The 27,269-nt window shown below is 57.9% G+C and overlaps 3 protein-coding genes across 9 annotated transcripts; 1 reads left to right on the plus strand and 2 right to left on the minus strand.

The window, feature by feature from the left end:
• Positions 1-46: 46 nt before the first annotated feature.
• Positions 47-15,076, minus strand: BSCL2 (BSCL2 lipid droplet biogenesis associated, seipin). 5 transcript variants are annotated; one of them, XM_073352131.2, is made up of 11 exons: positions 14,981-15,076; positions 13,817-14,419; positions 13,311-13,392; positions 9,948-10,091; positions 9,332-9,466; positions 8,820-8,917; positions 8,429-8,570; positions 8,033-8,108; positions 7,775-7,861; positions 6,169-6,258; positions 47-151 (listed from the first exon to the last, which is right to left on the minus strand). In XM_073352131.2, the coding sequence occupies exons 2-11, from the start codon at positions 14,020-14,022 to the stop codon at positions 93-95; spliced, it is 1,119 nt and encodes a 372-aa protein (XP_073208232.2). In that variant the 5' UTR covers positions 14,023-14,419; positions 14,981-15,076; the 3' UTR covers positions 47-92. The 5 variants fall into 5 exon arrangements, with proteins under 5 accessions (XP_073208232.2, XP_073208231.2, XP_073208228.2 ...); XM_073352130.2 differs by lacking the exon at positions 47-151 and adding an exon at positions 2,719-5,642 and having other exon boundaries at positions 7,775-7,858; positions 14,981-15,075; XM_073352127.2 differs by lacking the exon at positions 47-151 and adding an exon at positions 2,719-5,642 and having other exon boundaries at positions 14,981-15,075.
• A 1,342-nt stretch (positions 15,077-16,418) lies between these two features.
• GNG3 (G protein subunit gamma 3) lies at positions 16,419-19,165 on the plus strand. The gene is made up of 3 exons (XM_073352139.2): positions 16,419-16,625; positions 18,060-18,165; positions 18,471-19,165. The coding sequence occupies exons 2-3, from the start codon at positions 18,067-18,069 to the stop codon at positions 18,597-18,599; spliced, it is 228 nt and encodes a 75-aa protein (XP_073208240.1). The 5' UTR covers positions 16,419-16,625; positions 18,060-18,066; the 3' UTR covers positions 18,600-19,165.
• Positions 19,166-19,763: 598 nt separating this feature from the next.
• Positions 19,764-26,089, minus strand: LOC140914416 (adenylosuccinate synthetase isozyme 2). Of its 3 annotated transcripts, XM_073352134.1 has the most exons (13): positions 25,817-26,088; positions 25,585-25,687; positions 24,891-24,959; positions 24,499-24,549; positions 24,165-24,231; positions 23,739-23,846; positions 23,395-23,476; positions 22,931-23,057; positions 22,003-22,157; positions 21,650-21,774; positions 21,276-21,373; positions 20,753-20,902; positions 19,764-20,362 (listed from the first exon to the last, which is right to left on the minus strand). In XM_073352134.1, exons 1-13 carry the CDS (start codon positions 26,015-26,017, stop codon positions 20,310-20,312), a joined length of 1,389 nt encoding a protein of 462 aa, XP_073208235.1. In that variant the 5' UTR covers positions 26,018-26,088; the 3' UTR covers positions 19,764-20,309. The 3 variants fall into 3 exon arrangements, with proteins under 3 accessions (XP_073208235.1, XP_073208237.1, XP_073208236.1); XM_073352136.2 differs by lacking the exon at positions 20,753-20,902 and having other exon boundaries at positions 25,817-26,089; XM_073352135.2 differs by lacking the exon at positions 23,739-23,846.
• Positions 26,090-27,269: the final 1,180 nt, after the last annotated feature.

A 27,269-nucleotide genomic window follows, 5' to 3' on the forward strand; every position in this document is an offset into this window, starting at 1 on the left:
TCGACTCTGCTCTCGCGTCTCGTCTGCTTCGCTCCGGCAGCTGCAGCAAGTTTTATCCTGTCGGGGCGCTGAGCTCATCCCCCGCCCCCAGCTTAGCTGGGGCTGCCAGGGGCGGAGCGGCCCGGGGGCTCCTGAATGGGGCGTGGGGGAGCTGCAGGTGACCATAAGGAAAATAAAACTCTGCCTTATAAGGACATTTCTGTCCCTCCCGGCTGATCCCCCACCCGGAGGCCGCAGAGATGCTGCAGGGCGAGCAGGGAGCCCAGCCCCCGGAGTCACGGGCACGGTCAGGGACGGCTGCGGGCGGGGTGGACAATGGGAAGCTGCCTGGCCACAGGTATCTGTTCCAGACAGACTCTTCCTGCCCTGGCCCAGCCCTGACAGTCAGGAACCAGACAGACCGCAGGGACCAAGCCTGCAGCCAGGGCAAAGCATGGGGAGGGCTGGGAGCCAGGACCCCCGCGTTCTAGCCTTGACTCTGGTAGGGGAGGCGGGGGCTAATTGTTAGAGCAGACAGCCTGGCAGTCGTGACCTGGTGCTGTCCCCAGTATTGAGAGGGAAGAGCGATCTAGTGAGCTAGAGCTGGGAGCCAGGACTCCTGGGTTCTGTCCCTGACTCTGGGGGGGACTGATGGATTAGAGCAGGGAGAAGGAGCTGTGTACTAGAATAGGTTTTATTCTCTGCCACTGACTCACTCTGTGATCTTGTCTCAGGGGCTGACATTCACCCACTTTACAATGGGGACAAGCATCCGGAGAGGCTCCATTCATTCCTGTTTATAAAGCAGCCACCATCCAATGTGTATGACAAGAGGCTGGTGGAGGCGGCCACCCCTTGCAGACAATGCTGACCCCATCAGCATCCGTGAGCTCGTGAAGGGCAGGAAGTGACAGTCTCTTCCCTGGATCTCAGCCCCTAACTGCACTGTGCACAGTAGCTGTGGTGGGAGCCAGCCCTGCTCTGGAGGCATGGGTGACTCATGGGGAGCAAAGAGAGCAGGAGCCGCTGGGGTGGATGGGATGGGAGGGGGGCTCTGCTCGGACAGACACATATGGTGCATCACTGCTAGGACAGTATCAGCTCCTGGGGAAAGCCTGGATCCTGCTCAGAGCCATGGCTGCTCCAGGAGAGGCCTGGCTTGTAGCAGAGCTGGGGGCTCCCCCACTGGTTCTCAGGTGTCCAAGAGGAACACAGCCTAAGAGCGGGGTTATTCGTAGCTGGAATGGTATGGGTGGGAAGGGAGCAGTGCCAATGTCAGAGTCCTGGCTCCCCCCAGCCAGGGGCCTCATCTACACCTGCAACTTGCTCTGGCTTAAAAGTGACACGCTGCCCTGGATGCTCCGAATCTAATTAAACCCAGGTTACTGCAGGTTGGCTCGGACCTAGGACTCTGCCCAGTCAGCTGGCAGCAGCCAACTGTGGTTTAACACAGATTGAGTGAGAGGCTGGAAACTCCTAACTGTGACAGACTCATGAGTCAGGCAACCCAAATCACAAGATTTAAAAAGAACACTAAGTGTTGCAATGTTGGAGCCCTGCACACCTCACCCTAGAGGCATCTGCATCTCAGCACCAGCCAAAGGAGCCTTGCATAAACAATCCCCTTGGGCTATGCTAGAGGCAACTGTGTCTCCTTGCTGGGCAAGGGATCCCTCTAGAAAAAGCCCCCTCACTCCACTTCAGAGACAGCTGCATCTCAGTGCTGAGAGAAGTAAATTTTGCACTTGAGTTAATTAATTAACTGAGGTCTCTCCAGAGCTTTGTGTTCACCTGCTGCGGGCTTGGAGAAGCATCATTAGAACTGTCTGGTGACTTTTAATGTAAAACCAGGCTGCTTCAGTCTTTACATTGTTTAGGGTAATTAGTTACTTGGTTTAAGATGACGCAGCAGGGCCCGATTCTGGACCAGGACTCCACTGCTAGTCAGGGATCACTCATTGCTGAAGATGTTTGTAAAAGATCTGTCTGTTCCCAGCAGCCCACCCACACAGTTTGGGAAGCTCTTAAAAGCACAGGCCCTAATATCACAACCACTGTGATAGGTGCTTTATGAACCCGGGGGAAGGGAGGGCAGACAGACAAGACAAAAAGTCACTTGTTTAAAACATAAGCTGGTACTGTTAGCAGTGGCTTGCTGCTGCATGGCCCACTGGTGTTTCTGAGCAAGGTGGCTTAGCTTAGTGGTGTCCTGGTATAATGTGCAGGTGCTTTTACACTACTATCATTATACCGCTGCAAGCCCTCCTAGGGATGCAACTAGCCCAATCCAGCCATCCCTAGCTCTAATCCAGCACATCTCAGAGTGCTTTATGGGCCCAGGCACAGAGAGGGCCACCAACTTGCCCAAGGGGACTGTGGCCAAGGTGGGGGTAGAACCCAGTTCTCTTGAGCGCTGGAGCTGGATTGAGGCTCCAGTCTCTTCGGGGTCATGGGTTCGTATCCCACCACTGTCACCAGTTGTCAGGGAGGCCCCAGGCAATGCTCAGGAACTGCTCCCCACAAAGCCAGTCAGGACTCTGGGGAAGTCTCCTTTCTGTGAGCAGACTGTCTTCAGGACACACAGCTCACACAACTTCCACCTTCCTGGGTCTGACCTCAGAGCATTCAGCATCCTCTGCCCCTCTGTGTGCTTCCCACAGCAAGTCTGCCCAGGCAGGGTCCTGGGGAAGCCAGAGGGTCCTGCACCCCAACTTCACAGTCAGACGTGACTCTCAGCCAGCCAGTAAAACAGAGGTTTATTAGATGACAGGAACATGGTCTAAAACAGAGCTTGTAGGTGCAGAGAACAGGATCCCTCAGCGGGGTCCATTTTGGGGGGCAGTGAGCCAGACAACCACGTCTTCACTTCACTCCATGTCCCCAGCCAGCAGTTAGCCTTAACCTTGCCTAGACGGGGATGAGCACCTGCCCCATGGTAAAGCGGCAGCACCATTCAATAACACTAGCAGAGTCAAAGCTGAACTTCACTGGTGCAGAGATAAGGCCGAGGTTTCCAAACAAACTGATCACTAAAATAGCAACTAACCTGAAGCAGAGGGACTGTAGGTGCTGAGATACAAACACCTCTGGGGTGGGGCAGAAGAGCGGTTCATAGACAGAGCCTTCACTCCCACTGCACCCCCAGGACATCCTTGGATTCCTCCCTTCCCCCTAAAAACTGCCTGGGTGTCACCTTCCCAGCCTCCATTACAGGATTCTGCAACGCCCCCCATCCATGCCAGGGGCTGTGTGCCCACACACTGGCCCCTGCCATTTCCCCCCATGCCAGGAGCTCTATTTGCCCACCCACGGATAAGACAGAGTTGGGTACTTAATCCTAGCAAAGATTTGGGAATGGAGAGAAACGCTCGTGTGTCAGGGCTCAAGCTGATTGCAGAAGATGTGACCTAACCTGGGGGTAGGTTACTCTACCTCTGCTACTGGGGCGTTCTTGCACCTTCCTCAGCAGCAGCTGGGGCTGGACAGCCAGCGGCTAGGTGGGCACTGGGGACAGAGCCAGCCTGCCCCTTCCCCCAGGTCTCTGCTGTTAACGGGCTGAGTTGGTTGCACCAAAGCACGTTATTCCACGCAAGCTCACCTACAGCAGCCAGTGGGGCCACTGGCAACTGCCCAGCCCCATCGATGACGCAGCTGGATAGGGGAACATTCCCAGATGCGCCTCAAAGGCTTAGCAGCCCACATTGCATTTACAAAGGGACCTTATGCCCCACCAACTCATTGAAAGGGAAAGGGCTTCAGGCTCATATGTCACCCAAGGCCTAGAGGGGTGGGAACACGCCACAGCAGGAGAGGGACTGTGCCTCCCACTCCCTCCACGACTGGCCAACCAGCAGCACCCATGCCTGGGCCACCCACAGGCTAGGCCAGCCCAGAAACAGCAAGGAGGGCTGGGCCACACACTGGCTAGCAGTCTGGGGTCTTTGGCTGGGGCTGGCTAGGGAAGCTCTTGCCATCTAAGTGACAGACTGGAGCAGCAAGGACAAGGATGAGAGAGAGCACAAGGTGTGAGGGCAGCCATGGCCACAGCAGCCTTCAGCCCCTTTCTGCTCAGCTTGAACTGGGCTGATGGCACCAGGCCATGGTCAACCTGAGCGTAGGGTAGTGGTGGCTCCTCTACGGTCTTTGTGGAGTGGATGGGCTACCTCCAAGGCAACAACTCAAAGCTCTTCTTTCCCCCCCGTCCCTTGCCACTCCATCCCCCTCCAGCTCTGCCACCTGCAACCCAGCTCCTACAGGGGCAAAAACTCCCCAGTGAAGCTACTCCTTGAAGCCCCCAGGCCCAAAGGGGGTGGGTGGGGGTACAAAGACAGCAGATTCTTGCCCTGCTGGGTGGGGCTGCTCACCGAGGCTGGCAGGCAGAGCAGTCTCAGGCATGGCCTACAGGCGGACAGCCAGAAGCTCATAGCTGGTCCAGAGACAGGAAGTGGTGTAGGTGCCTGCTGCCTACATTGCCCCCAAAGTACAGCTGGTCTTGGTGGAAGGGGGGGGGGGGGGGGCGCGTGCAGCTGGAGCTGCCTTGAGGAGTTGCAGGTAGACGTGCCCCCCCAGATGGCCAGCCCCTCCCCCCCCAAGCCCTGCAAACAGGGGATAAACAAGTGCAGCTCCCATGCTGGGAAAGCACCATTGCACTGCCCCCTCCCCACCTACTTAGCTGAAAGACAGTCTGGCAGCTACAATGTTCTCCTCCCACCACGAGGGCGAAGGCTGCAAGGAGTTTGTGGGTGGGTGGGGTGGCGGGATGTACGGGTTGGGCTCAGAAGCCTGGCCCTGAGCCATGCACCACTCATCGCAGCTGCCAGGTGCCCCCAGGGGTGGGTGAGAGGTGAAGGCTGCAGCATGGCAGGAGCAGACATCTCCCCTGCCGGGCTTACAGCCCTCTCCGGAATCCAGCCCCGCCATTACTGAGCCCTCTGGAATGTAGACATCACACAAGCCAGGCGGGAGAGCTCACACCGGCTTCCCAGCTGCAGTGAGCTCAGTTCAGGAGCGTGGGGAGAAACCCTCCCATCTGGCTTCGATGAGGCCCATGGGCCAGCACAGCAGACAGGAAGGGGTGCGGCTGTGGAGAGAGGATGGGGGAGCTGGGGGAGGGGGGGCCTCCCATCCTGCTGCCATGGGTGCCCTGCTTGGGAGCACGGATGCCAGGGGGACCCCAGTCCAGCTCATCATGAAGGGAGGGGTCCCTCTTCTGGTAAGGGAGCAAGAGATGGAGCACAACTCATTTCAGCCCTTCACCACAGTGACTTAGTCCCTCACCTCCATGGAGAGGCCCCCAGCCCTCCTGTGCCCTACAGCCCCAACATCTGCACCTACCCCCACCCCACTCCCACACTAGCAGCCTGGGTCTGTTAGCAGGTGGTTTATTAAAATTACAGTAGTTCCAAGTGAGGGGCCAGGAGGCTGGAATGTAAACATGAGCTGGGAGCCCAGGGAACAAGGCTAGCATTTTTTGTTTTTGTTGGGGGTGGGGGAAGCATGGTGCCCTCAGGAGCTGGAGCAGATGTGTCTCTGACGGATCTCAGCCCCTGGGATGGGCTCAGCCCCCTCTCCCAGCTGTGGTAGTGTTAGGAGTGTCCCGCTAGGGGGCGGGTAGTTGGCATCTGTGAACAGGGAGGACTCATCCACTGACTCAAACTCAGTCTCTGCAGGAGAAGAGACAGTTAGAGATCCCAGAAGAGCAACAATATGGGGCGGGGCGGGGGGGGCAGGGGCTCTCATAGGCTCCAGCAAGAGGAAGCTGCAGGGGTCCTGCAGACACATCCCTTCCTTCAGGGGCTGGACCCTCTGTCTACCCCCCAAGGGGCACACGGACAGCCCACAGGGGACAAAGCCCATCTCCCATAGAAGCTAGAGGCAAGGGGCAGGGGACAGCCCACTCCCCACTACAAAGCCGTTCCCAGCTGCACCCCTCACCCTCAGCCCTACTGCACAGTGGGGTTCTAGGTTCCTGCTTGGGAACAGAGGGTCTCTAGGTGCCCTGATGGATGCTGGAGCCTTGGACCACAGCTCGGTGGGTAAGGAGTGGAAGCTAATGGGTTGGGGCAGGGGCGGAGTGGAGTGGAAAGAGTCAGGACACCTGAGTTCTGTCCCCTGATCTGATGCACGGGGGTTGGGCTATGAGGAGCCTGGAGCCCCCAGGGGGAGAAGCTGGGGAACTGTGTTACCCACCTTCACTCAGATCCAGCTCCTTAGCCTGGGCTGATCCCCCTATAGGGCCAATGGTCTCCAGAACCTCGCCTGGTAGCTGTGGGGGGGAAGCTGCAGGGGAAGGGGAGAAGCACAGGTCAGAGGCAGGGCTAGGTCCTGGGGTCCTGCCCCCTTGCATAGCAATTAGGGCAAAGCACCAAGACAGGCCAGGTCACAGGGCCTTGTCCCCTCCTCCACTCCTAGCGTAGCCAACAGGCCGCACTGGCCAAGGCTCCATTCTCTCCCTGGTGGGGTCATGGGAGCCCGCAGTAATGACTGGGCCTTCAACCATACCCTCATTGGAAAAGGAAATAAAACTTTCCCCCTAATTGGTAGCAGTAACTGGGCATGGGAAAGGGGCACCCGCAATAAGACTCAACGAGTCTCAGAGAGACCTACTGATGTGACTCAAGAGGAGCATGAAAATCAGAAATCAAACCCAGAAATCAAAGTGCGAGAACAAGAATTAACCAATCCAAATTGGTGTGGCAGAAATTAAGGCTAATGGGTAAACAAAACATAAGGGGATGGGTTGGGCCACCCCCCACTGCCTTTCGGGGTCCTCAGGAAGAGACTCTGGGGTGGGGTGGGGGGGAACGCGTGGAGACAGATGCTGGCTAAGAGATAGAAGAGCAGGAAGGAAGGAGCGAGCTTCACCATCATGGCTACCACCCACACTGTTCGCTGGGACCCCCAGATCCATTCTTGGGCTTTTGACCTCCTGATCCTGAGACATACCCTGACCAGACAGAGGGATCCAGATGTCACCACCTCAGCTGGCTTTGACTGAATCCCAACCCCCACCCCCTCACAGGTCCTTTTCCTTCCTTCTCTCGCATATCCCTCTCCTTTGGCCTTCTGGCTTAGTTGGCCAAGGCTGCACATTTTGCAACACTGCTGTAAGCCTGTGACCAGCTACAAGTACTGCCCCGAACAGCCCAACCCTGGTACGAGTTGCCCAGACGCGGGTCAGAACAGCCGACGGGCATGGGTGGCTGTGTCTGTGTTTGCCAGCAGTAGATGCAGGTGAGGAGCAGCAGAAGCAGAAGCTGCATTTGCTGTCCCTTTCTTTCCCCGCTGGTTTTTCTTCTAGGAAACAGGATTGCACTTTAAACAGCAACAACTGCGCCAGCCCATCTCAACTAATGTTCCCTCTGTTCCCAGAGGACAGTTACCGCCCTCTAACCCTGGTGTAAAGATTGAGGGGGAGAAGGGGGGGGTCTTTCAAAACCTCTCTCCAGTTGGAGAGGGAGAACAAGGGATGTTGTTACAATGCAAGCCTGACTTAACCCTTCACATTCCAAATCCTTTCCCTTGCTCTGTATGGTTAACAAAGGGTTTCCAGGGGACTGTAATGGTGTTTGGGGCTAAGCAGGCTGAGGGCTCTGTACTCCAGCCCCCAAGCCTTGGTTAATACTATTCAGTGGCGAGCAGCGATAGAGCCACATTAACACCTTCGCCTCTTTGGGTCCACCTAAATTAACAGAACAGCCCTGCCTCCCTGCCCAAGCCCCACCTCAGCAGGTAGGGAACAGCCCAGCCGCAGGCTCCTCCCCCCCAGACCCAGCTGGAAGGGAATCGTCAGTACCTGTGCCCTGGGGAATCCTCTCCTGGTCACTCTCGCCCAGCCCCATGGCCTCAGGCTGCGGTGTTGTCAGCTCCTCTTGGTCATCTGCTTCAGGACAGAGAGCATCAGGGCAGGGGTTGAGGCCAAGACCAGACCTGGTCTGCACCACCCCTCTCAGGTGAGAGTAGTAGGACCCCCCCGCCCCAGCCACAGACAAATGGGAACCCCCCCAACCCCACACAAAGGGAGAGCCCACTCTCCCCCCTAAACCTGCTTTACCTGGCCTGGGGGAAGCCATGCACCGTCGTGCCTCCTCCTGCCGCTGCTGCAGGCTGGCCCCATCCTGCATGTTCACCTGGGGGGGACGGGGGGGGGGGAGAGAAGGGGACAGGAAAGTGGGGGGACCAGGCAACACAGTGTCTCCATTAATGCCACCCCCATCCCACCAGGGCCCCATACCCCCAACTGCATAGTGGGGCATAGCCTCCTGCTCCAACTCCCCCCAGGCACTATCCCCTTACCCTGCTGCACAGATACTTGCCCTCTTATTTGCATGGGGTACATCTCCAGCTCCACAGCCTGCCCCCCCCCCCAATTTCCTCACGCCCACTCTGCCCCCTGTTCAATGCCCTACCCCATCCCTCTGCTCCCCTAGCCACGGAGCCACCTTCTCACCTGTACCGAGAGGGGCTCCCGGGGCCACACGCTGCCCCAGATCCATTGCAAGTAGCTGAAGAGGACGATGACGCTGAGGAAGGTGAAGTTACTGGCCACGCCCAGGATGGCCGAGGTCACTGGGAAATTATAGAGCAGGTACCTGGGGCAAGAGGGGGTGGAGCCTGAGCATTAGGAGGCTGCAGCCTGGATCCAGTCTTCCCCGTCCCAGACACGGGCCCCTCTCCTAACCCCCGGGCCCCCAAGCATCATTCATGGGGTAGATTATAGGGATCAGCTTTGTGGGGCTGCTGAATTGAGTGCACTGCAGTCCCCTAGCACCAGGAACTGCCCCCAGCACTGGACAGTCCCATCCGTCCCCCCACCACCAGTGGCACCCCCCAATCCTCACCGCAGGCCCGTGAAGTGGGCATGGATCCGCAGCTGTGCCCCGTAGATCTGGATCCGCTTGGTCTGGATTTCTATCACGGCTCCAACAGTTGGGACATACTGGGGGTCGGGAAGGACAGTCAGGGTCAGAGCTGCAGATGGGGCCATCACAAGATCCCCAACCCCAACAGCAGGGCATACACCTGCCTTATGCTCCAGTGCCCAACTCAGACAGCCAGGGCATGTGACCCTCCCGACCAAACCAGACAGAGCTGCAGTAACCCCCAGCCACCAAACTCAGACAGCCGAGAATACACTCCCCCCCCCCCCCCCCTGCACTCATGCTCCCAACCCACACAGGAAGGGAAGCCATTACTTGCAGGGAAAAGAGAGGGTCTCTACGCCAGGCATCCAGGACACTCCTGGCAATCAGCTCCCACACTGGGGAGCAGAGGCTCTGGCCAGGCCAGGCCAGCCAGCCAGTCCAGGCCCAGCAATCCAGGCAGCTAATGCAGAAGAGGCCTCCTCCCTCACCGAGTCCTCCCGGTAGTCCGAGAACAGCTCCACCTCGACCATCTGCTTCTGCTCAGCAAAGCCCATGAAGAAGAGCCCAGCAAAGATCAGGGTATCCAGGGTCTGCAGCAGGCCTGAGCGGTAATGCAGCATGGTCTGGGGAGAGAAGAGCCAGTGTTGGCATTGAACCCAGCCCCCAGCATCTCCCACCAGCTCCCCGTGGCCGTTAGGGGCACTGCCAGCAGTGAGCTGCTTCTTGCCCAAGGATCTTCCAGGATTTCAGAGAGGAGTCCAGGGCTTCAGCCCCACTGCAGAGAGGAGAAGGGAACTGCCCAAGACTGCACAGGGGCAGTGGCAGAGCACAGAATAGAACCCCTGTGTTCTGGCTCCCAGCCCTCCCTGCCTAATCCTCGAGCCCCACTCCCTCCTAGAGCCAAGGATAGAACCCAGGAGTCCTGACTGCCAGCTCCCTTTGCCATACTACCCGAAGTGTCACTGTAGCCCCTGGCTAGGGGTGGAATAGCTGCCATGGGGAGCCCTACCTCAGCCTCCCTGGAGGCTCTACGCGAGGCAGCAAGGCCAGGATTGTAGGTGTGTGTGGCCCTGAAATGTTGGATTGGATGGGCAGCAGACTCACCGATCTGGCTGTGGAGGAGATGATGCGCCCACCCTTGGTGTAGCAGGACATCACCACCATAAACATGCCCAGCTCCTGGTTCACAGGCGACTCAGGCAGCTCCAGCTCCAGGGAGATGCGGTAAGGCTGCCCATACATCAGCACCTACAGGACAGCAGGAGGCATCAGAGAAAGGGGGTGCTGCTTGCCCCTCCCGAACCACCCTGAAGGCCCCACAGCTTCCCAGAGGCCACAGCTGAAGGGAAAGCACATCAAAGCTGGAACAGGGAGCCTGCTCCCCAACTCTCAGAGCCTCTTGCTGTGGGAAGAGTACATCAGATGGATTGGGAAGCCTGCCCCCAAACCGCTCCAGAGCCCCCGCTGCAGGGAGAGAGCATCAGAGATGGAGCGGGCAGCCTCTCCTCACAGCTTCCCAGGGCCCCCTGAGATGAACAGCGGGGACTATGAACTGTAGTCTGTAACTTATCATTTGAATCAGCTCCTGTACCAAATGACTGGAGGATAGCGAATGTGACACCAATTTTTAAAGAGGGCTCCAGAGGTGATCCCGGCAATTACAGGCCACCTGACTTCAGTACCAAGTGAACTAGTTGAAACTATAGTAAAGAACAAAATTGTCAGACACAGAGATGAACATAGTTTGTTGGGGGAACAGTCAACATGGTTTTTGTAAAGGGAAATCATGCCTCACCAATCTACTAGAATTCTTTGGGGGGGGTGTCAACAAGCATGTGGACAAGGGGGAATCCAGTGGATACAGTGTACTTAGTGTGACATTCTATACCTTGGGGGAGCATCCTGTAATCCCCATATTCCTCATTTATATATAATTATGATATTGCATACACAGCATGGCATGTAAGGTATCAGGGTAAAGGTTATGATCTGCTGAAAGTCACTGTTCTATCTAAGTATGTATATCATTAGTGCATATGAAGTTATGAGATTGTGTTGTATGGTTGTCAGTAAAACATGTTATAAGTTGGGGAATCAGCCAGATATTAGGTCCCCAGAGACAACAGCAAGGAAAGTATCCAATGCCCGGGCAGGTATCAAACAAAATCAACAGCCATTGTCCAGCAAGGGAGCTACAATGCAATGACTCACCTGCATAAGGTCAAACCAGGGGAATGGCTCAACCTTGCCTGGGGATTCAGCAGTGCCTAGCAGACGTGCTTGGAAAACACAAGTCCAGGCATATCATGGACTAAGGGTAACAGAACAGAACACAGTGGCCGCATGCTGGGCCTTTCTCCTGCCCCCACCTATGCTGCAAGCAACAAGGGCACTGGAAGTCTTCAGTCTAACAGAGGAGACTGGCCCAAAGTTTAAAGGAAAAACCTGTATACTATGAACTGCAATATCCAGTGGAATGAGAAAAACTGCTTTGTCTAGATGTTACCCAGTCTAATCCGGTTGAGAGTTTAGACTGCGTACTTACATTTTATTTTGGTAACTAACGCTGACTTTTTGCCTCTCACTTAAAATCTAAGTTGTTTTACTGTTTATCTTTATCAGTGAGTTTGCCTGAAGTGTTTGGTAGATCTGCTCAGGTTTGCAAAGGCTGGTGTGTATCCACTTTCCATTGATGAAGTGGTGAACCAAGTAATAAACCTGCACTGCTTATCTTGAACAGTGCAAGACGGTATATTCCTGAGGTGCAAGACTGGGAGCGGATTTGGCACTGGTGCCTTTCTCTGTGTGATTCATGAGTGGCTCTGGGAGCATTCATGCAATCTGGCTGCATGTGGGGCTCCACGTGCAGTTGTGCTGAGTGATAACAGAGCCTGGAGAGGTTTGCTGCTTGTCTCTAGCAAAGCATTGTGAGAGACAGCCCAGTCTGGAGAGTTAAGGGGGCACAGTGGTCCTACAGTCCCAAGCTGCACCCCAGAGATCCCATCACACTTTTCAGAAAGCTTTTGACAAGGTCCCTCTTAAGCAAAGTAAGCAGTCACGGGATAAGAGGGAAGGTGCTCTCATGGATCGGTAACTGGTTAAAAAATAGGAAACAACGGGTAGGAATAAACAGCCAGTTTTCAGAATGAAGAGAGGTAAACAGTGCTATCCCCCAGGGTCTGTACTCGGCCCAGTCTTATTCAACATATTCATAAGTGATCTGGAAAAAGAGGTAAACAGGGAGATGGCAACATTTGCAGATGATACAAAACTACTCAAGACAGTTAAATCCCAGGAAGATTGTGAAGAGCTACAAAAGGATCCCTCAAAACTGGCTGACTGGGCCACAAAATGGCAGATGAAATTCAGTGTTACTAAACACAAAGTGATGCACGTTGGAAAACATAATCCCAACTATACATATAAAATTATGGGGTCTAAATTAGCTGTTACCACTCAAGAAAGAGATCTTGGAGTCAGTGTGGCTAGTTCTCTGAAAACATCCACTCAGTGTGCAGCGGCAGTCAAAAAAGCCAACAGAATGTTGGTAATCATTAAGAAAGGGATAGATAATAAGACAGAAAATAGCATATTGCCCAAGTCTATATAAATCCATGGCATGCCCATATCTTGAATACTGCGTGCAGATATGGTCGGTCACCCTCCATCTCAAAAGAGATATATTGGTATTGGAAAAGATTCAGAAAAGGGCAACAAAAGTTATTAGGGGTATGGAATGGTTGTTGTATGAGGAGAGATTAATAAGACTGGGACTTTTCAGCTTGGAAAAGAGATGGCTAAGGGGGGATATGATTGAGGTCTATAAAATCATGAATGGTGTGGAGAAAGTAAATAAGGAAGTGTTATTTACTCCTTCTCATAACACAAGAACTACGGGGCACCAAATGAAATGAATAAGCAACAGGCTTAAAACAAACAAAAGGAAGTATTTTTTTCTATGCAACACACAGTCAACCTGTGGAACTCTTTGCCAGAGGATGTTATGAAGGCCAAGACTATAACAGGGTTCAAAAAAGAACTAGATAAGTTCATGGAGGATAGGTCCATCAATGGCTATTAGCCAGGATGGCCAGGGATGGTGTCCCTAGCATCTGTTTGCCAGAAGCTGGGAATGGGTGACAGGGGATGGAGCACTTGATGATTGCCTGTTCTGTTCATTCCCTCTGGGGCACCTGGCATTGGCCACTCTTGGAAGACAGGATACTGGGCTAGATGGACCTTTGGTCTGACCCAGTATGGCTGTTCTTATGTAACCATCCCAGAGCGCCCCCCCCCACTGCAGGGAGAGTGTATCAGAAATAGAGCAGGGAGCCTGCTCCCTAACCTCACCCCCAGCACTGCTGTCAGCTAGTCCCAGATAAAAGCATCAAACCCATTGGGTGCCCGGGGGCCAGAACCCCAGGGAGCTGACAGCCAGTGGTCTGTCTCATGCCCACTGGCACTTACCCTGTCCCGGCTGTTTTTGACCAGGGAGATGTTGGCAATGGGGAAGGAGCAGAGATCAGGGCCCGACGAGGCACAGTCTGTCCTGGGAGACAGAAGGCAGTGGGTCATGTTCAGTGGTCACCAGCTCCCCCAGACCGCTTCAGCCCCCCACCCCTTCCACTGCAGGAAGTCAGACCCTTACTCTTGGGAGCAGGCCCCAGCTCAAAGGCACCCACAGCCCCAGAAAGCATGTGTGGGCTGGGAGGGGCCCAGGAGATCTGGCCCAGAGCAGTGCTCAGGCAGTGCACAGAATCCTACAACCACAGATTAGGAGGAACCGCAAGGGTCATCTTGTCTAACCCCCTGCCAAGATACAGCATTTGTTGGTTCTAACCCAACCAAGACAGATGGCTTTCCAGCCTCCTTCTGAAAACCACTAGTGAAGGAGCTTCCACAGCCTCCCTAAGTAATCTGTCCCCTCCTAGGAGGCAGGGGGGTCTGGCCCCTCCCAGGGGTGCCCCACTCACCTGAAGCTGTAGTGCACAGGGCTGACATAGCTGACGGTGGGCATGTAGGAGTAGTAGAAGCTGCCGTAGAGGAAGACCGCGACCCAGAGCAGCAGCAACAGCACGCAAAGCAGGATAGCTGTCTGCAGCACCGTGCGCCGCACCCGCAGGAGCAGCAGTGCGGCCACCTCCTGGGCCCATTGCAGGAAAGGCCCTGTACTACCCATCACGGCACAGGGGCCCTGGGTGGCCACGCACTGGCGTCGGGGGGGAGCTGAGCCCCCAGCTCCTGTATTGAGGAAGGGGGGAAATGGAGCAGCAGTGCCTGCTTGAGTGCTTGCAAAATGGCTCAGGCTGCTGGAGAGTCCTCTTGGCCCAGCTGGAAAGGGCCCAGGCTCAGGGGTTCCTTTACAGGGAAAAGGCACTGGCTTAGGGCAGGCTGGCTGGCCTGTCTGCGCCGCTTGGCCTTCCAGTAATTGTCTCTAGCCATGGAAGAGGGTACCACGGGAGTCACTGGCACCAGGACATGGTGAGCAGGGCCATGCCAACAGGCTTGGCGCAGGGCTGCCCTGGGATTGGTCACACGCTGGAGTTTTGCCACAGGGGCCAAAGACCAGAGCCAATCTGAGGAAGAAAGGACACAAAAAACTGGGTCAGAATGGAAACCACATGGGGGAGTCTAAACTAGGATTGCATGAGTGGGAGCTAGGACTCCTGGGTTCTGCGCCAGCCTAGGGGGAAAGGGATGTGTTAGGAGTCTGGATGCTTGGGCCTATTAGTAGCTTGGAAAGGGGGTGGGGAGCAGGACTAGATGTCTAGGTTCTAGTCTCAGGCAGACAGGAGGGCTTTGGAGTGGAGCTGGGAGTTTGGACTCCCGGTTCTACTTGTGAGAAATGCTATCCAAGAACTCGGGGGGGGGGGTCTAGTGGTTAGAGCAGGTGGCATTTGCAGCCTGGACTCCCCAGCTCTGGGAGGGGCAGGGAGCTAAGAACCAGGACTCCTGGGTTCTATCCCAGCCCTAGGTGGGGGTCTAATGGTGGGGGGTGGAGCTAGGACTACTGGGTTCTACTCCGGCCCGATGCGGGGTGGGGCCCGGCGGTCAAGGCAGAAACCACGGACCCCCGAGTTCTAGGCCCGGGCGGGGTGCACCAGGAGCCGGTCCCAGGGTCTCGGCACGTCTCTCACCTCCCGGTCCAGGATCGGCTACTCCTGCTCCGCCTCTTCCGGGAGTGAGTGAGAGCTGGCAAAGACTGCGCGGGACTGGACGGGGCGGGGCCGGGAAAAACTCCTCCCACTGCAGGCACCGTCCGTCACCTAATTAAAGACGCGCCTCTCTCTGTTTCCATGGTGACGCGATCCCCGAACGACCCCGAACGCTCCTTTCCCCCGTAGGCCAGCCCCGCCCCCCGAGACACCCCGCGGGTCCTTATCCCCACCGAGAGGCCCCTCCCACTCCAGGGGCAGCCCCTCTCAGGGGGATCCCGCAGCCCAGTGTCCCTGTCCCCGTCCCCCCCGAGCAGACCCCAGGGTCCTGTCCCTTCCAGCCCCGGAGAGACAGCAAGACCAGACCCACCCCAGACAGACCGCCCCCCCCCCGGGATGATGGGCTCCCAGATAAGACTCTGCCCCCCACCCTCGAGGGAGACCCCTCTCACGTCCATGCCATGTCCTCCACAGCAAGATCCCCCTGGCCCCCTTCTCCACCGAGTATATCTGCTCTTCTCCCCAGGGACCCCTCCAACTCTGGGGACCCCCCTCAGAGAGACCCCCTCCCCCTCCTCAAGGCCTCCCCCATGCAATGCTCTAGAGTAAGATGGAGCAGGGGAGAGGGCAGCAGGGCTTGTACTAAGAAGAAAAGGAGGACTTGTGGCACCTTAGAGGCTAACCAATTTATCTGAGCATGAGCTTTCGTGAGCTACAGCTCACTTCATCGGATGCAACTTGTATTGTACGGGCTTGTACTGGGGCCCAGCCACACAGAGCTGAGCCAGTCCTAGGTGCCTGCTTGCCACCCCAGGTACGTGGCAGGGGACTGGGAAGGCAGGACTCCCGGGTTCCGTTCCCAGCTCTGGGGGAATGGAGTTGTGTCTGTTGGTGAGAACCGGGGGGCTGGAAGCCAGGACTCCTGGGTTCTATCCCTGGCTCTGACAGAGACTTGCTGGGTTGCTCCACGTATGTCTGGTCCCCTCTCTGTGCCTCAGTTTCCCTCTCCCCAGACTGGGGTTATCCTTAGGCTCTCAGGTGTGAAACCAGCCAGTCCCCAACAGGGCTGAACTCCGCTGCCTGTTCCCCACCCCCTCACACTCCAGGCACTGGCCCAGCCCCAGGCTCCCTGGAGAGGGTCTCAGAACCAGGCATAGTAGCAGCCCCCATGCCCGGTGTAGCCCCTGATGTCAGATTTCCAAATGAGTGTGGTGGGGAGACTTTATCCTCACTGCAGCTACCGCGGGCCTGTACCACCAGCAGCTGTGCAGGGGTGCCGGGAACCCAGTCCCTGCCTGGCCCCCTCCTGGGGCGCTCTTCCCCGCCAGCGCTCGCTCCCTTCCTCCTGCCCTGCCTGGGGCTGTGCACCAGGGGACTCTGGGGCCTGGGCAAGGAGCCAGAGCTCAGCCGGGCGCCGCTGGGCGTGCACTCCTCCCCCCAGAGCGGGCATGGTCCGCTCCCAGCATCGAGCGGCTCTGAGCATCTTCAAGGTACCACGGGCTCATTGAATTAGCTGCATCCCGGAGGAGGCACAGGGAGCGGAGCCGTCTGCAGGGCGCCCGGGGCACCTGGGCACACAGGGGAGCCCATCCCAGAGTCTCTCCAGATCTGGCAGCGACCGTCGAAGGTCAGTGCCCAGGAGTGCCCTGACTGGCCACTGGGGCGTGCCTGGGTACCCAGAGGGGCAGCCAGCCTCGATGGGGGGTGGGGGGCAGGGGGCACCTGGTATCGTCTCTGTACCGTCAGGGCCCATGTGGGTCTGGATGGTCGATGGGGCCCCCGCCATGCCGTTGCCTCAGGAAACGGGGGCTGGGGACAGGGTTCTCTCCCATCTGCGCCCAAGGCATATTGCAGAGAGAGAGAGGGCAGGATCGAAAGAAAGCTGCATTTATGGGCTAGGGCAGATGCACTGGGGGGTGCAGCTGCAGAGTGGGCTGCTGGCGTTGTTAGAAGCAGAGCAAAGCAAGCAGCAGCCCCTTTGTCTGCACATAGGGCTGGGCTAGTCATCCTGCACCTGCGCCCAGCACTGTGCCATGGGGAAGCGGGTGCTGCTCCAGAGACAGTGAAGGGCTCGAGGATGCGGCTCAGATGGGTAAAAGGGGCTCAGCAAGGGGCAAAGGGGCTCAGAGATGGGCTAGAGCTGGGAGGGGCACTCAGCTCCTGCCTCTCAGCCTGGTGCTCAGGTCAGTCTGGGATTTGGGAGCCCGGGGTCTTAGGAGACAATTCTGTGGGGCAGCGCAGGGCCTATTGTGCCAGAGCCTGGGGATAGAAGGGGGGTGGCGGGCTCAGGGATGGTCCCCTCAGCTCCCCTCTCCCTGGGACTGAGCCCTGGGCAGACACAATCCCACCCTTCAGCCTGGGCAGGCAGCCGCCAGCGTTGAGTGACCATGGTGGCAGGACAGTCCATTCTGCATCTACTGCCTCCCCCAAACTCAAGAGGAACAGTTCATGTACTTAGAACAATGCCCCTAGCCATCCAGCACTCCTGGCCATCGGGTGGTACCTTGCTACCCATAGGCAATGACCCCCCCACGCATGGGCAATGACCCCACCCCAATCTCTCCAGGGCAGGAGTAGCCATACTGGAGCAAATTGGAGCTTTTATTCTGGAGCAACCCCCTGCCACACCCTCCCCAAGGGGATTGAGCTCCAACTAGGGGTGCTGGGGCTTGTCAGGACATGCTCTAACCATGGGCCAGGTGGTCCTGGGCAACCAAGATTGGGGATACAGGTGCCCCAGGCAGCTGGGAGCTCTGAGTTATAGGGGAAGTACTTGACAGCCAGGGTCAGGGATATAAAGCCTGGACCAGGAGAGGGTGGGGCAGACAGGGGGAAGCTGGTAGGGAGGAGCTGAGGCCAGGCAGGATTGGAGCTCCCTCTAACCCACCGCCAGCTGGGGACGGCGCTGAGGGGCTAGGAGTGACCTAAAGAAGCTGAGGGCAGGTGCAGTTGTCCAGGGCATTGTGCCCACCCCATTGGTCAGGACGCTCCAGGATACAGGCTCCCAGGTGCCCCATGACCCTGGCCCGGGCTGAGCCCAACCTATCCTCTCCCTCTACAGGGTCCCCATGAAGGGCGAAACCCCCGTCAACAGTACCATGAGCATCGGGCAGGCCCGCAAGATGGTGGAGCAGCTCAAGATTGAGGCCAGCATGTGCCGGATAAAGGTGGGGACTGGGATGGTATCTTGACAGCTTCTGTGGCAGAAAAGGGCCCCACCCACCTCCAGAGCTGGAGTAGAGAGGAACTCCCCCCCCCCCCCCCAGCCCGTCCTCCTGCCCCATTCCCTGCAGCATCCCCTGTGGGGAGAGGCCAGGGCTGGAGTAGTCGGGGACTCCTCCTCCACCCCCCACAGCCAGTGCCCCCTGTTAGGAGAGGCCAAGGCTGGAGTAGCTGGGAGCTCCCCCCTGCTCCCTACAGCATTTCCCGCTGGGCCCACCCTGCAGAGTTCTCACCCCTCCCCTCCCTGCAGGTATCCAAGGCAGCAGCTGACCTGATGACATACTGTGATGCCCACGCCTGTGAAGACCCACTCATCACCCCGGTGCCCACCTCCGAGAACCCGTTCCGTGAGAAGAAGTTCTTCTGTGCCCTGCTCTGAGCCCTACCTTCCCCCCCCCTCAGCTACAGCCACCATAACCCCCACTCCTAGCCTCTCCCCACACCCTGCCCGGGTGATCAGGCAGGACTTCCCAGGTAGGGCCTGACTCCCCCCAAAACCAGCTTTGGAGCTGGGTGTTTGGCTGGAACCACTCCCCCCACCCACCCAAACTTCCACAGACAGGGTACCTACCCTGAGCACAAGTCCCCAAAGCCCCTCCCCTTCAGGGGGAACCCACTCCACCCCTACCCCACACACCTCAAATCAGGAGGGGGTATCAAACCTTACCCTGGCAGGAGTCACACCAAGTCCTGCTCCCCTCTCCAGGCCTGGGGCAGCTGAAGCTGCAGGCCCATCCCCAGCAGTGTCACACCGGCCACAAATCACCCCATTTCCATTGGAGGGGGAGGGTGTCAACTCCCAGCCTGCTGATCCTGGGTGCCAAAGGGGGAAAGAGGCCCATCCCCTACCCCCAGGGCTGGTAGGGCAGTGCCCAGATTGCAGGGCTCAGCCGCTCCAGACAATGTAAACTGAGACCTTGAGAATAAAGTAACAGGAGGCACAGAGCCTGGGGTGGCATGAGTGTTATTGCGGCACCAGGGGCAGTGCTGGAGGTATTGCTGGCACTAGGGGGCCTGGGTTGGGGAGATGGGGTGGGCATGGGCAGTGCCATCAGAAGAGCCTGGCTGGGGCTTGTTTGTGGGGTGGGCAGGGGGCACTTTTGGGACTAGGGGCCTAGCTTGAGCAATGAGTGGGGGCCAGGGGCAGCACCAGGAGCTTTGCTGACAGCTGGGACACTGCCCAATCTGTATGGGGAGTAGGCAGCCTCCAGCAATGGGGCCCAGTGGTGGGAGCGATGCCCAGGATATAGGCCCCAGAGCCAGTCACCATCCCAGCGGAGATTGGATCAGAGACCCCAGCAGGGAAGGGAGCAGCCCAGAAACCCCCTACTCCCCTGTCCAATTCCCAGCCTTTAGGGGAAGCTCAGTGGCTTCCTACAAACACAATAATCCACCCACCCCCAAAAACAGCACCTGGCACCCCTCCACTCCCCACCAGCCCATCCCAGTGCTGGGACATGCATGGCCCCCTCACCTGACAGTGTCAGACAGTGCCCACCCCCGTCCTATCGCACTCCCCCCTGACACAGCACTGGGCTCATGGTGAAAATAAATCATGGCTCTTTATAGCTATTTCTATACAGTGAAAAAGCAGCTGTGAGACTTCCCACAGTGGGGGGCAGAGCAGGGAGATACAGGCATGGCGGGAGAGGAGACAGGAGTTCCCAGTGGGGAAGGGCAGGGAGATCTTTGTCCCCATGGGGGGCAGGAGTGACAGGTGGAGCAGGAGCTGGATTTGGGCTGGGGCCCCGCTCGTGGAGTGAGCACAGCCCGCCTGGCACAGTCCTGGAGTGAGGGGGCGGGCAGCTGCATAGCCCAGCCTTCAGCAAGGGGGAGCAGAGTGTGGCAGGAGGCCTGTAAACCACAGGCCAGGGCTCCCCAGCATGGGCAGCACAGGGGGGATGGGGGACAATTCACTCTCTCCCAGGAGGGGTGGAGCCCCCCACAGCACAGGGGGGTGCATGGCAGAGTGAGAGGCATGTGTGGGGCTGCTCCCAGCCCCTTGGTCCCTGTGATCCTTTGCTGACGGTCCGTGTGTTGGGGGTGTCCTGGGACAGAGCCCCTGCGACTGACGGCCAGCCAGGGAGGCTCAGAAAATCTTGATGATGGATTCGCGGAACTTCCCGACGCCAACCCACTTCACTGTGAGAGGAGAGATGGGGGTGAGAACTGGAAACTCCCAGCCCTGTGGGGCAGATCCCTCCCCCACACAGAGCAGATTCCCCTACCCCTCCCCACCACACAGATGCAAGGCTGATCTCCTCCACCCCCCAACAGAACAACTTCCTTCCCCACGTGACAACCTGGGTGGAGGAGGAGGCTTCAGAAACCTTGATGAAGGATTTGTGGAACTTCCCAACACTGACCCACTTCACTGTGGGAGGAGAGAGGCAGATCCCATGTCCCACGGCATCCCCTCTCCAGGGAACTGCACAGCATCCCGATGGAGGCACCCAGCATGCCCATCCCCAGGCCCTGATGCTGCGGCTGTGAGCCAGGCCAGCAGGCAGCTCAGTAGGGCTGTGGACGTACCTGGCACTCCGAGGTAGTGCTCGATGAAGTGGACATAGCTCTGGGCCTGCGGAGGCAAGTCGGCAAAGCTGCGGGCCTGCTCTGTGCTGCACTGCCAGCCTGGCAGCGTCTCATAGCCCACTGACACCTTGTTCAGCAGCTCCTGGTTTGCTGCGGGGAGCACAGAGGCTTACTGGCTGCTGCAGGGCCCAAGGGAGCCCCTATCCCCAGGGTGGTTCAGCCCCTACTACCCAAGGAGCCCCTATCCCCTGTCCCAGGAAGCCCCTTCCCCCACCTCATTCCCAGGGCAGTCCTGCCACCCCATCCCCCCCACTCCTCAGACAGCTCTGCTCCCTGCACTCCCTAAGAATGTCCCCACCCAGGGATGGCTCAGTCCCTCCCCCCTGGAGCCCTGCACCACTCCCCTACAGGAGCCTCTCCCACCCCCAAGCTCAGAGGATACAAGGCCTGCCCTCTCATTGTGGGGAAGGCAGAAGAAAGGGCAATACCTCCCCTTCATGGGGTAACCCAGCCACTGGCTCACCTGGGAAGTAGGCAATGGGTTTCCCCTCCAGCCGGTACTCCACGCCCACCTTAATCTCCGGGAAGGTGTCCAGGATATCCAGCTTGGTGAGCGCCAGGCTGCAGGGAGAGCAGGGGGCAGGTTATGCCGGGGTGGGGTGGGGAGGAGCGAGACCAGAGTGCGTGGGAGGCAGTGACTGATGGGGGGGTGGGTGCATGAGGTGAGAACGGTTAGCGAGACTGTAGGAAGGGAGGGACAATGGGAGGGGAGGATTGGCGAGTGGGTGGGGAGTTAGTGAGGCTGTGGGTAATGGCGGAGGAGATGGCAGGGTGGGTGTGGAGAGGGTTACTGAGGCTGTGAGGTGGGTGCAGTGGGGGAGGGGATGTAGCCCTTACGCGCTGAATCCGTTGACCATGTGGGCGTATCTCACCAGCATCAGGTCCAGCCACCCGCAGCGGCGTTTGCGGCCTGTGGTGACGCCGAATTCTTGGCCCCGTAACTGCAGCAGTTCCCCAATCTCCTGTGGAGCCAAAGGGGAAGGGACAGGCAGTTACTCCTGAGACCCCAGAGGGCCAGGATCTTCCCTGCTCCCTGGGGGACGCAGGGGGGGGCCCAAAGGGTCCTCCCTGTCCCTTCAGGGGGAATCCTATGGAATCCCACTTCCCTCTCTCTGGGACTACCCATAAGCATCAGGGGACATGTCCCCTCACTCCGCAACTGGTCATTCAGACCCACTCTGCACACTCACGTTGTCCTGCTCAGTGGGGAAGGTTCCAACGCCCACCCGGGTGGTGTAGGCCTTCACCACCCCGTACACCTTCCCGATGTGGCAAGGTGGGACACCTAGGCCTGTGCAGACGCCCCCTACTGTGCAGTTTGAGGATGTCACGAACGGGTATGTCCCTGGGGAGAGAGGAGAGGCCAGAGTGAGCTAAGCAGGGGGTGGCAGCAAACACACCACTATCCTAGCCCACACACCACTATCCCAGCCCCAGACTCCAGTTGTGATGAGGACTCTTTCTTCCCAGCCTGCACTGCAGTAATCAGAACATGTTCTCTTTGGCTCCCACTGCTTTTGCTGTGCGGAGCCCCATGGAGCAGGGAGGAGTGCAAAATGTGGAAATTTTGGTACTATTTTTATTAACAATGTATGTGACTCAGTTTCCCTACTCACTTTGTGTTGCTCCCTGCTGGGGGTGAGGGTTAATTCCTCCTCTGAGGAGGGTGAGAAGGGATGGCTGGGTGCCACACAACCATATTGGTTCCAGCCCAGATAGCTTATCCAGAGCTAAGTGCAGTCAGCCCAGATGAACGGAGGGCCCTGCAGAGACCATGGAAACCTGAAGCAAAGCACAACAGCGAAAGCACCAGGGCTGGAGTTAGGGACAAAGGAGCAGGAATAGTGAGGAGAGAGGGCGATCTTGGCAGCCCCAGGCAAAGCACACGCAGGGTCAGACAGACACAGGCTCCAGGAAGCTACGGAGAAAGTACGGCAGTAGCTTCTGCCAATATTGGTTCGGATTTAAGCCCTGCTTTCATGGTTAACCCAAGACTTGGAGCCTTGAGGCTGCCCTGGGAAAAGCTAAGCTCAGGCCTGGCACTCCCTAGAGACTGCACAGAGGCGGGGGGGCCTCACCCACCATACACTGGGCATAAGGGCAGTGTGCCACACTTACCGAAGTCAATATCCAACAGGGCAGCATTGGCTCCTTCCACCAGGATCTTCTTGGGGGGCCCGTGCAGGGCCTGGTGCATGAAATAGACACCATCCTTCACCAGGGGCCGGATCCTTTCAGCATAGACCTGGGGAGAGATGCTGGGATCAGATGGGTGAGGTGCTACCACTCAGTCTCTGGGGCTACTCAAGGATACTGGGTGTTTTCGGTCAGGTGGTGGATCAGGGTGTATTTCCAGGGGAAGGGGAGGGCGGTTCCTGGGAGGCTGGTTCACACCCAGGTCGGGAACCCTGGAGGCAAGGAGGAATTCCTGGGTGGTTCTCAGGCAGGTAGGGGATCCCCAGAGGGGAAGGTGGTGTTTCTGAGGGGCAGGTTGGTTCTCAGCCAGGTGGGGGACGGGTTATTTCTGGGGCAGAGGGGAGGGTGGTTCACAGCTGGGGGGCATCACTAGGGCCCTCAACCACCTTCAGCTGTTGCAGCTCAGCCTCCGTGTCGATGGTGAGAGCCGGGTACGTGGCCTTGTACTGCTGGGCTAGCACCTTGAACCTGAGAGAGAGAGAGATAGGGACTAGTAAGCCCACAAGCGCACCCTTAAACGCCGCTGCACTGCCTGGGGTCACAGACACCCAAGCCCTGCACTGCCATGTGGGGTGTGATCTGTGAACAGATCCCCAGGGCAGGGGCAGGGCATCCTGGGAGGGCCCCAGGACTGGAGGGCATGAATGGATCCCCGGGGGCCCCTGGGCATCTTCCTGAAAGGATTGCTCCCCTCCTTTCCATTCCCCCTCCCCCCCCCCCCGCAACTCACTTCCTGGAGAACTCATGGAAGTCGGCCAGGAGGTCACAGATGCGCAGGCTGGTGCGGGAAGCCTTGCAGGCATAGGCGGGGCCGATGCCCTTCCTAGTGGTGCCCAGGCTGCCAGGGAAGCAGAGTCAGAGCTGGGTTGTGGTGGGAGCTCCTCCTACCTGCCAGGCTGCAGCCAGACTGGATGCTCCCCACACTGGCCCAGGCTGCAGGGAAAGGAGCTGCCCTGTCACCAAGGGATGGGAATCCCACAGAAACAGCCTTCCCTCCTCCCAACCCCAGCCTAGCCACTGCCATTGGTGACCAAGGGGAACCCCTAAGGAAATGCCCTGCTCCAGGGGACCCAGCCACAATCCTCCCCAGGCCCAGACCCAGCTCCATCCCTCCTGCCCCTCCCAAATGGGGACCCAGCTGTTAACCCCCACTCACTTCTTGCCATCCTGCTGCTGCCGCTGCTGCTCCTGGATCCCATCCACAGCCTGGTGGAAATCGAATACTGTGGCGAGAGAGAGAATGGGAGATGAGGTGAGAGGAGGGACACCCCAAAGCCTCTGCTACCACTGCCCCCACCAGCCCCCTCCCCATCTGCTTACACAGCCCGCTCAACTCACCCCCCAACCCCCCACTTCCACTGTTCACCTGCCTGGTCATCCCCTCCCAATGGGCCCAGTGCCCCTGGGTCTTGATAGGAGACATTCCAAGGGTAGGAGGAGAGGTCCCAGAGGATGCAGACAGCGTCCCCTGCTGGCTGCTCTGGACTTACCAATGTGAGCTCTATCTGAGATCACCATGCGGGACTCCCAGCCCTCCAGACCTGCGGGGAAGGAAAACACATCACCTTGGGAACGTGAATCACCCTTAGGCCTCCCACTTTGGACCCCCGCAGCCTAGACTACTCTACATGCCAGGCCTGAGCCTCCCATCCCCATGCATGGGGCCGGCTGACAGCCCTGCTACAAAGCGTGGGAACTGGGATTTATTTATCATGCCTTTATGTAACCAAGGAAAGAAAAGAACCCAGGAGTCCTGACTCCCACCCCCGTTCTAACTCACAAGACCCCACTGCCCTCCCAGAACCCAGGAGTCCTGCCCCCCACCCCCCAGACCCTCTCTCCGAGGGAGGGGGCAGCAGGGTGGCTGGGTTCGGTCACTCACCAGGCCCTTTCTCAAGGTTCTTCTCAGCTTCTTCAAAGAGTCCCGGCAGGTGGATGACCACTCCATTCCCTGGAAAGACACCCAGCAGAAGGGTCACAGGCTAGAGTGCAAGAGGCTGAGTGAGGGGCAAAGGGCCTAGTAGAGATGTGGAGTGCAGAGACAGCATTGCAGGTCAAGAGCCTGCCAACTATTGGAGGGGTGTTGGGGGTCAGGATGGGGATACAGGGGGTACTGGGATATGGGGTATATGCAAGTGGAGGATGTCACGCAGCGATGAGGAGGTGGCATGGCAGTTCAGGCCCCGCAGGACAATTGGGAAGATGGGGTGTAGGGAGGTCTTCCACAGATAAGGTTCAGGCCCCTGCTGGGTGCCAGGTGCGGAATATTGGGATACTGGGGTATATGGGGTGTAGAGACAGCTCTCACTGATAAAGGAGGTAACATGGTGGCTCAGAAGGCAGCTGAGCACTGCAGGTGGGGAGGCAGGAGGATACTGGAGTACATGGGGTGGTGTTGGGGGCAGGGATGCAGAAGGATATTGGGGTACACTGGAGTCACCCACTAAGGAAGGAGGTGGGGTGTCAGGGTGGAGATGCAGGGGGATATTGGGGTGCACGGGGTCACTCACTGTGGAAGGAGATGGGGTGTCAAGGTGGGGCTGCAGGGGGATATTGGGGTGCACGGGGTCACTCACCGAGGAAGGAGGTGGCATGGCGGTTCAAGACCCCGCTGGGCAGCAGGTGAAAATTGTACTCGACCAGCCCCGCCACCACGGTGTGGCCCGCGTTGTTCCCCCCCTGCGGGGACAGGGCGGTCAGGAGGACGGGGCGTTGGGGTCTCAGGAGCTACCCCCACCCTAAGCCCGCCCCGATGGTGAGTCCCTTCCCGGGCTCCCCCGGCACCGCAGAGCAGCCCCCCGTTCTCACCTGGCACCTGCACACCAGGTCGGCATCCACGGCCAGCAGATCCACCACCTTCCCCTTCCCCTCGTCCCCCCACTGTGCCCCCAGCACCACGGTCACCCGGTTTCCCCGGTCCGGCTCCGCCGCCAGCCGGGGCCGCTTCCCCCCACTTCCATCCCCATTCTGTTGGCCCCGGCCCGACCGCGCGCCCTCTGCCCCAGCCATGCGCAACCTCTAGCCTGCCAAACACAGGGGAACGTGGCGGCGCCCAGGCCGGCTTCAGCGCCCAGAGCCAACATGGCGGCGCCCAGGGTCCTATCACTTCAGGGAACCAACATGACACGGCACGGAGGATGGGTGCGCACGCGCGCATGCATGTATGTATTCCTACCCTGCAAGCTGCACTTCAAGCATCTTCCATTCCAGCACTCAATATGGCAGCTCCTTGGGTAGCTTCCAATCCAGAATCCAAGGTGGCGACTCCTTAGGTAGCTTCTATTACACGATCTAAAATGGCGGCCGCTTGGGCAGCTTCCGTTCCAGTAACCAAGATGGCAGCATCCAGAACAGGTTCTGTCCCAGAAACTCAGATGGCAGCATCGCGTATCATCAATGCCTGGCCACGAATAACATGGTAGTCTTCAGCCAACTTCACTTCCACAGACTAAAATGGATCCCATGAAGTGAGCTGTAGCTCACGAAAGCTTATGCTCAAGTAAATTTGTTAGTCTCTAAGGTGCCACAAGTCCTCCTTTTCTTTTTGCGAATACAGACTAACACTGCTGCTACTCTGAAACCAGACTAAAATGGCTGTACCTAGGAAAGCTTCAGCCCCATAGCAGTAGCTGTTTGTGTTGTGGCAGCACCCAGAGGTTCCAGTGGAAAGACTAGGGGCACTCCAAGCCTCAGACTAATCCTCTCTGTCTGCCATAGCTCAGGCTCTAACTAAACAGAACCATGCACAGTCCCTGCCACAATCCCAGTCCCAACCCCTTCCAGCCCCACATGACCCTCTCTCTGAACCTCCTCCCCAAGCCACTGGTACCTGAACACATGGGCATACATGAGGCTGACCCAGCAGGGATTAAATCAGGGCCTCCACAGTTTGAAGCATAAACTGCTACCGCTTGAGCTAAAGAGGCAGGGGACCTAGCTAGGCCTGTAACAGACTCTCAGGCTGTGGGGGTTGGGGACATGTAACACACCAACCAGTCAAAATACACAGACAAAATACCAGTCACTCCAGCACCCAGAAATGAGGCCTACCCTCAGCTCCACCCACAACATCCACCACCTCTCCCAGTTCTGGAATCCACTCTCCAAGAAGGCCCCCATTCTCCCTCTGATGCCATGAGCTCATGGCAGGGCCGTTGCATACCCCAGTGGCTTTGGTTCCAGTAACCAGGAAGATGACCCCTCCACACCAAGGGAAAGGGGTGTTAGTAGTGATGGGAGAGGCAGTATTTCCTTGCTCCCA

This window comes from Lepidochelys kempii, chromosome 7 (genome assembly GCF_965140285.1).
Source record: "Lepidochelys kempii isolate rLepKem1 chromosome 7, rLepKem1.hap1, whole genome shotgun sequence".
Lineage (NCBI taxonomy): Eukaryota > Metazoa > Chordata > Testudines > Cheloniidae > Lepidochelys > Lepidochelys kempii.